The sequence below is a fragment of the Mesoplodon densirostris genome, chromosome 16 (assembly GCF_025265405.1).
Source record: "Mesoplodon densirostris isolate mMesDen1 chromosome 16, mMesDen1 primary haplotype, whole genome shotgun sequence".
Lineage (NCBI taxonomy): Eukaryota > Metazoa > Chordata > Mammalia > Artiodactyla > Ziphiidae > Mesoplodon > Mesoplodon densirostris.
In genome coordinates this window covers 15723879-15733159 of record NC_082676.1, presented here as the reverse complement: position 1 = coordinate 15733159, position 9281 = coordinate 15723879, and the positions used below count along the sequence as shown (strand labels likewise).

At 42.3% G+C, this 9281-nt stretch overlaps 1 protein-coding gene across 1 annotated transcript; it reads left to right on the top strand.

The window, feature by feature from the left end:
- The first annotated feature begins 1184 nt into the window (after positions 1-1184).
- On the top strand, positions 1185-1561 carry LOC132503539 (WAP four-disulfide core domain protein 15A-like). Its single transcript, XM_060120047.1, is given in 3 exon segments — positions 1185-1266; positions 1405-1452; positions 1455-1561. Coding segments are annotated over 3 exon segments (237 nt in total).
- Positions 1562-9281: the final 7720 nt, after the last annotated feature.

Sequence of the window (9281 nt, the reverse complement as noted above, 5' to 3'; positions counted from 1 at the left end):
AATTTGCAGCAAATATCTCTAATAAAATCTTCTTTAAAGAAGGAAAGAAAGAGAGAGAGAGAAAGAGAGAGAGAGAGAGAGAGAAAGGCAGGTGAGAAGTTGGCAGACGGAGTTGCTCTGCTAGGGAGTCATCCTTTTCCTCAGCATCTCTCTGCCTCCCCCTGGGTACCAGCTCCCCTATGTGCATCCATAGCTCTGTTTCTCACCACTGCTTAAGATAGATACTCTCTTTGCCACCAAGCAAGTGGGAACAACACACACTTTTACAGGAGTGTGGAAAGAGTTAGAAGGGTTATTTGGCCTGGGGTTCACATTCTGAAATGACCTCAAGTTAGACTTTTTTTTTTTTGCGGTATGCGGGCCTCTCACCGCCGTGGCCTCCCCCGCTGCGGAGCACAGGCTCCGGACGCGCAGGCCCAGCGGCCATGGCTCACGGGCCCAGCCGCTCCGCGGCATATGGGATCCTCCCAGACCGGGGCACGAACCCGTATCCCCTACATCGGCAGGCGGACTCTCAACCACTGCGCCACCAGGGAGGCCCCAAGTTAGACTTTTGACCTTAGTAACAAACAAAGTTTATAAAAAGTAATGGAGACATAAAGGCAGGCATTAAAGTAGAAAACATTCATTAGACGACTTAAACTTACGCAGTGCCCAATGCACGATATTCTCCATATTATTTTGCTAATAGTTTACTATCTGGCCTTGTCTTTGTACCTGGGTGGGTTCCAAAAGTTAATTTGTTCAAAGTAAACTCTTCAAATGTACGCATTTCTGAAATCTGTTGGGAGGGTTGGGTTTTTGTTTTTTAGGGTTGGGGTTTAATTGTCCTGGATACAAAGTGAGAAGGGGGGAGTTTGTCAGACCTGATAAATGCTCTGGCAAAGACAATTCCCTCCTATTGCTTCCGAATCCACTGCATAAAGCAAGAATTATTAAGAGCCAGGCCAGCCCTGCCACTCCCTGAAGAAGAGTGAGGACTTGTGGGCTTTCAGAAGTTATGCCGCAGAGGTTATTACAGTGCCTTTTTCAAGGGTGAGAGAGCTGATATCTCCTGGTCAAATTCAGGCGCTTTTGACCCTGGGCCCTAGGAACTACAGCTCCCCCTGCTGGCGGTTGCCTGCCAGCGTCGATATCAAACGAGATCTAGCCTCCACGTTCACCCACACGGCTTTTCTCGCATCATGAAGCTGAGCAGCCTCCCGGCGCCCACTGGGTTCTTCCTCCTGCTCTTTCTCCACATGGCACAGCCTGGATTCCGCAAGGGTGCGTGGAGGGCGTGGCGGTCCTAGGTGTGGTTGGGCGGGGGGAGGGGGGACGCTTCCTCCTCCGAGGAAGCCGTGGGACAAGCTGGCGCTGATGCCCTGGTGTCCCCACCTCACCCTGTGGCGTTTTTCCCCCCAGCTATCTGGAAACCTGGCTATTGCCCAGATTTTTTTCTTTCCTGCCCTTTCTTCTCTTACCTCTGTGCCGGCGCGATAGAGGCTGCAGTGGGTCCAAGAGGTGTTGTGTCTACAACTGCAGTCGTCAGTGTACGGAGACGTGGCCGACTTTGGACTGAGGTGAGAAGCCCCATCTACCCCGCTTCATTTTGCCCCTGAAACGTTCCAGAAGAACCAGGTGTCCCAGAGGGAGTGAAGGACTCTCAGCGCCCTTAGAAATCGTTGAGATATAAGAGCTTTTAAATTGAGATCTGCCCTGAACCTTGCCTCAAGGACAGTAAAGAAAGAGGCCCAGCAGACCTCCTTCCTCAGAAAATACAATTTTTTTCGTGTCATGGGCCTCATTCTTCTGTGAATTGATGAGGAGGTTTGGATAAGATTATCTCTAAGCGTCTCAACTGTTAGTGAATTTTTATCATGACTGTTTTCCATGGCCATTGTTTTTTCTAACAGCTCATAATAAGAAAGCACTTTCCTCTTCACATTTAAGGGTGAGGTAAGGGATTCTGAGATTATAATTCTTCAGCATGGCTCACCTAGAATTCCTGAACCCTGATTCCTCGGAAGCACATCTTAGCACCCTTGGGAGGAGAGTACCTGGCAGGATTCAGACCACAGTGGTCTTGGGACTCAATCCGTGTTCCCCCCGCGGTTTGCATCTTCCTGGATCTGCTTCTCTCTCCTCTCCCCAGGTAGAAACCCCTCCTTCACCAGGCTTGAGAAGGTGCTGGGGAGCCCAATCTCAGACGTGGATAACTGAGCTCCAGTTCTTCCCGGCTTACCTCATTCCCAGGACTTCCTTTTATCAAGAGTTAAATGCTTCTTCATATGAAAATGACACAAAGAAATAAAGTGTTATGTATTTAAAACTACATGAAAATCTATGACTCCTGTGTCTCTCTCTTCTCCCTGCCCCCTTTCTCTGTCTTCAGCCTTTGGTGGGGGACCCTTTAGGGCTTGTAAAAAAGAATGGGGCTACTGTTTCACATTTAGTCTTGACCAGTTCCTGCCTTCTGTTTTTCTGATAGGTTGTTTTTTTTTTAAGATGTTGGGGGTAGGAGTTTATTAATTAATTTATTTATTTTTGCTGTGTTGGGTCTTCGTTTCTGTGCGAGGGCTTTCTCTAGTTGTGGCAAGCGGGGGCCACTCTTCATTGCGGTGCACGGGCCTCTCACTATTGCGGCCTCTCTTGTTGCGGAGCACAGGCTCCAGATGCGCAGGCTCAGTAGTTGTGGCTCACGGGCCCAGTTGCTCCGTGGCATGTGGGATCCTCCCAGACCAGGGCTCGAACCCGTGTCCCCTGCATTAGCAGGAAGATTCTCAACCACTGCGCCCTCTGATAGGTTTTTAATGTCTCCTGACACTCAGATTCTCTGTTCATTAAATTCCAAGGGCATTTTTGAGTCATGGTTTCTGTGTTTGGACACTATGAAAGGTGTACAGTCTTATCCTGAGGCTGAAGGGCAAGTCTCTTTGCTACATTGTCTCCGGTTCAGCTGCTGTTGGCCTTTCCACTTGTGGCAGTGGTATGACCTAGGACTAGGTTCAGGACTTTGGGGTTGGAAATGGAGCAGGACATGGCCTTAGTTCTAGGCTACTTCAGGGTCTAAAATTTAGGCCATCATAAATCAGGAAAAGGAAATCCTGTCTGAGGCCCTGCTTAGCAACCTTGAATCTTAGTTTGGGGTTTAAGACCCTTAACTACCTAATAATGAAGTGTTATCTAGTCATGCATTTCCTCACTTTCTGCTATGTGATTCTGTCTTGATTCCGGATCACACAGGAATTTCAGGTCTTGGAGAGTGGTCTTCAAAAACATGTATTTTTCTTTGACACATGCATCTTACATTTTTGAAGAACTGCTTATTTCCTAGAATGTTTTAAGTTGACATATAGTTTTCATGAGGCAAGTGATAAAATTTTGGGTATATGATGAATATTGTCATTTAAATAGAATGGGAAAAATAAATAAATAAATAAAATGGGGACCTCACTCTTTTTAATGGTGTCTAATGGATTCCAATTACCCTCTTCATTTGATAGTAATATCTGTTAAAAAAAATGTTCTTTCTTTTCCTAATCTTCTTCTGCCTCTCTGCTTCCTTTCCCTTCATTGCCTGAACAATTCAAACCAAAACAAATAGGTGAGTGAGTGAGCTTGGGTCCTCTGGAAGGCAAATGTCAGAATAAGATTAGATCCCCAAGAGTGTATCGGGGGAAAAGGCCTGTGAGAGGTAAATGGGTGACAAGGAGTTGAGGACGGTCATCAGACCAGATGCAGGGCTGACTCCTAGTGACGGAGGAGGGAGGACGGAGGGTTTGGGAGGGAGAGGCTCGGAATATAGCGCAATATTAAGAAAGTGTCGGCCTGGCTGAAAGAGTGTTTGAACTAAAGTCACCTACCAGGAGTGCCATGTCTCTCGGAAAGGGCAGAGAAGGAGGGGCGTCTGGCTAGCTTGGGGGTGAGCTCCTCTTTCTTCCCTCGGGTGGGGCTCAATCCAGTCCTTCCTTTGGGCATCCCAGGAAAGAAGACCCTGACAAATAGGGACCAAGTTCTCTGGGAGGACTTCATCTGGGAGTGTGTCTGGACCACCTGAAATGACCCTTTGGCTACACGGCTCTGTCTGCCACATTCTCTGTGTGCGTGTGTCTCTCCACCTCCTTGTCTCTCTCTTATACTTCATCTCCCTCTCATTCTCCACATCTCCTTTGTTCTCTTGCTTTTCATCTCATTTACCCTCTGGATCTGTCTGCCTTTCTTTTCATTTCTGGTTCATTACCATCTTGCTGTCTCTCTCTCTCTTTCTCTGTCTGCCTGTCCTTCTCTCTCTCTCGATTTTTGTCACGTTTTTATGTGTATGCTTTATTTTCTCCTCTTTCTGTCATACTTTGTTCCGTGTGTCTGTATCTTTCTCTGGGCCAGGAACACCTGAATGGGAGCGCTGCACATCCCCTCATGAGCCAGCGATGTCTCATGGCCCCTTGTCAGGCTGTCCTTAGCACCCACCCCTTGCCCACCTCTGGGTCATGACTGCTCCCCTACAGCCTTCCTTTGGTTTCTGGGGACTCCTGTCACCCTCCTGGGAAGATGGTCTCTTGGGCCCTTATCAAATCCACCTCCTTCCTTGTCTGTGTTGTTTCTCTTGAAGAAGAGAAAGCTGAAACCTACCCTGCACCCACCATAACCCCCTACTGGGGCCAAAGTCTATCAGCCCCCGCTGTGCCAGGAGGAACACCAGTGTTAGGAGAAGAAGAAATGCTACCCTCGCAGGCTGCATGAAGAGCAGGAATCCTACAGATGTTCTAGACCTATGAGAGGGTTGTATCTGCAAGGAAGGCGCAAAGACTGAGACACGGGGCCTCTAGAGGGTCTTGGGATGCTGATGGGGGCTCCTTCTCGATCTGGCTGGGGACAAGGGCTAGCCGGGTCTTTGCCACTGCCAACTTTGTAAATCTTACTGGGTCGCTTGATCAGATAGTGGAACCAACCGTCAGCCTGACTGGAGATCAGCCACCAGTCAGTCCAGCAGGGGGCGCACTGGATTAAAGGAATCGGGCCTGCCTTCATGAGATGTTTAGGCCTCCGTTTGCGAGCTGGGGGCAGCTGGCTTCCATGGAGCAGGGTAAGGCTGTGCGGGCTCTGGTTCTGGACAGCAGGAGGGTCTCAAGCTCTGGACCTGCTCTCTGAAGGTGAGGTGAAGCCTGGGAAGTGTTCAGTGGTGAAAGGCACTTGGAAGATGCCCAACCCTCCAAGCTCGCAAAAATGATGCTCGGCGTTGCTACAGCCCGCAGTGCTACAAGGGCAAGTATAGGAAGTGGTGTATTGTCCCTAAGGAAGTAAGAAGACGGCCAGGCTCAGATCTCCGACCCACCTGCCATCACTCTCCCGCAATGTGGCCTGAATCCCCTGGAGCTCTGCCCTCTGTGGCAGGGGGGCTGCCTCAGCAGAACCTCTGCTCTTCAACACCATCTCCCGCTGTCTTCTGGGCACAAAACCTCCGAGGACCACATTGGCAGTGCTTCTATGCCTGACCTCTCACTTAGGCCCCAGGAGAGGGAGAGGGCCTGGAGAAGCTTGGAGAAGCAGCCCTGGCTCAGGGCTCATGAGACCTAGGTCTGAATGTCAGCTTTGCCTCTGAGTGACATATCACCTCGGGCGGGTGACAATACATCTCTGACACAGTTGAATGAAAGCCGAGAAATGGACCCTCACATATAGTGTCCGTTAATGTTTGACAGGGGAGCCAAGAATGCTCAGTGGGTAGAGGATAGTCTTTTCAATAAATGGCGCTGGGAAAACTGGATATCCACACGCAAAAGAAAGAAATTGAACTGCTATCTACACCACTCACAGAAATTAGTTTGAAATGGAGTTAGGACTTACACATAAGACCTGAAATCATTAAGCTACTAGGAAAAAACAGAGAAAACCCTCCTTGACATCACTCTTGGCAATGATTTTTTGGATACAGCACCGAAATCAGAGCAACCGAAGCAAAAATCAATAAGTGGGACGACATCAAACTAAAAAGCTGCACAGCAAAATCAACAATCGACAAAATGAAAAGGTAACTTATGGGATGGAAGAAAATATTTTCACATCGTATATCTGATACGGGGGCTAATATCCAAAATCTATAAAGAATTCATATAATCAATAGCAAAAATAAAAACAAACCATCCAATTAAAAAATGGACAGAGGACTTGAATAGTCTTTTTTTCCAAAGAAGACATACAAATGGCAAGTACATGAAAAGGAACTCAACATCACTAATCATCATGGAAATGCAAATCAAAGCCACAATGAGATATTGCCTCACATCTGTTAGAATGGCCATCATAAAAAGACAAGAAATAACAAGTGTTGTTGAGAAAAGGGAACCCTCATGCACTGTTGGCAGCAATGTAAATTGGTGCAGTCACTATGAAAAACAATACGGAGGTTCTTCAAAAAATTAAAAACAGAACTACCATATGATCCAGCAATCTCACTTCTGGGTATATATCCAAAGGAGATAAAATCACTATCTAGAAAACATATCTGCACTCCCATGTTCATTGCAGCAACATTCGCAGTAGCCAAGACACGAAAACAACCTAAATATTCACTGACAGATGAATGGATGAAGAAGTGGTACACATACATGATGGAATATTGTCCAGCCATAAAAAAAGAAAGAAGGAAATTTTGCCATGTGTAACAACATGGATGGACCTAGAGGGCATTATGCTAAGTAAAATAAGTCAGACAAAGAAAGACAAATATCTCACTTAAACGTGGGATCTGAAAACATCGAACTCAACAGAAACAGAGCTTAGAATGGTGGTTGCCAGAGGCTGAGTGGTGGGGGAAATGGGCGATGGTGAAAGAGTACAAACTTCCCATCAGAAGATGAATAAGTTACACCCAAAAGATGAGTAATTTTCAGGGATCGATGTACAGCATGGTTATTACAGTTAACAAAACTGTATTGTACACTTGAAAGTTGCTATGAAAGTAGAGCTTTATGGTTCTCACTGTAATAAAATGGTAAAAATTACAATAAAATGGTACTTATGTGAGATAAAGAATGTGCTAACTAACCTTGTTGTGGTAAGCATTTTACAGTATATAAGAGTATCAAATTATCACATTGTACACCTTAAACTTACACAATGTTTTATGTCAATTATACCTCAATAAAGCTGGAGGGAAAATCAAAATTACATAAAAAGATACAGTCATAGAAGTCTTTTCCCATCTCTATCCTTCACTCCACTTCCACCCAACCCTTATAGGTAACAATTTTATTCCTTTCTGGTTTATCTTTCTTATATTTTCATTATATATATATATATATATATATATATATATATATATATATATATTCTTATTTGGATTTGTTTCTTACATGAAGGATATCTTACTTTATACTTTATATCGCTGTCACTAAACAATATAACTGACAATTACTCCATCTCACCTCTTAGAGAACTTCCTCATTTATAGTGCCCAAATATTCTATTGTGTGGATATATCACAGTTTATTCATCCCATTTCCTTGTCCTGCACAGATAAGCAATCCTTTGCCGTTATAAATGACGTTACAAATTATGTTAGTGTGATAGTTGACATATGTTTTCAGGGTAGATTCCTAGAAGTTAGACTGTTGAAAGGATAAAAACATGTAATTTTGTTAAACATTGCTCAGTTCCCATCCCCAGGAACTGCACTATTTTGGATTCCTACCGGCTATGTCTGAGAAAGACTATTTCTTCATAGCCTTGTTGATGGAGTTTGTTGTCAAGCTTTTGAATTTTTGCCCGTCTGGCAGGCAGGAAACAGTATAGTTTCAATGTGTAGTTTTCTATTCATATACCGATACCACAGTGTTTTAACTATAGGGGCATTATAGTGTCTTCTAACATATGGTAAGGCTAGTCTTTTTGATGATTTTCTTTTTTAGGGGTTTCCTACTTTTATATGAAGTTTAGAATCAACTCCTCAAAAATTATTGGTACTTTATTGACATTATATTAATGAAGAAATTTGACATTTTTATTATGCTGTAATCACTCCATCCAACGACAAGGGATGTCTTCCCATTTAAGTATACTTTTGAGTCTTTGAGAAATATTTTAAAATTTTGATAATTTCCCATGGCATTTATTTCTAGTGTTTAAGTTTTTTGTTGTATTGTAAATGGGACATTCTCTTACATTAAATCTTCTAACTTCTTGTTTATGTGTAAGAACATCAATGATTTTTGATGCTAATATAAAATATTATTAAATGATTTTATCATTTATACACATTAGATTTAACATGGAATCTCTTGGCTTTTATAGACACATGGTCATGTTATCTACAATGATAATTTTATTTCTAATTTTTAAAATCCTATGCAATACATTGGCTATTTCTTCCAATACAATATGAAATAGTAGTGAAGTTAGTGAACATCCTCACCTTCTTCTTAATCTTAATGGAAAAGCCTTTGAGATTCTCTATTAAGAAGGTGTTAGTGCATTTTTTAGTTTATCAAATGCACATATGGTTTTTAACAATAATAAATGAATGTTTACTTTTCTGCAGTTCTTTTCAACATCTATGAGAATAAATTCTATCATTTTTTTCCTCCTTAGATATATTTATATAATAAATTATATTAAAGAATTCCTAATATTTAACCATCTTGTATTTATTTGGTCATGATGAATTATTTTTAAAATATATTTTGTATTCTGCTTACTAAATTTAATTTTGGATTTTTGAATTAATATTCATTAGTGAAGTTAATCTATAGTTTTCTTTTTTATGTAATTTTTGGCAAGTTTGGGTGTCAAGTTTATAGCTACTTCATAAAAAGAATTGGAAAATTATTTTTTCTACACTTTGGAATCATTTAAACAATATTGGAATTATGTGTCTTTGAAGGCTTGTAGAGCAGCCTTTGTGGAAACATATGGAATAGTTTTTCAATACTGTCTATTTCTTGTATAGAAATTGGTCTGTTTTCACTTTCTATTTCTATCGGGGTAAAATTTAGTAAATGATACTTTCCTAGGAAATTATTTATTTCATCTAAAATTATATATCTACTTGCTGTGCAAATTCTGTGCAAATCTCTCATGATTCTAGAAATTTTTTGTTTGATAATTATTTTCCCTTGCCATTTCTTATTTTGTGTATTTGTGTTTTCATACTTATTGATTAGATTAGCTGGTCATTTATTTATTTTTATGGATTTCTTTTTCTGAAGATAACATTTTATTTATTAATTCTACTACACTTTGGGGATTTCTAACATTATTTTCTGCTTTTGTCTTTATCAGTGTTTTTAATTTGTTTCACTGTG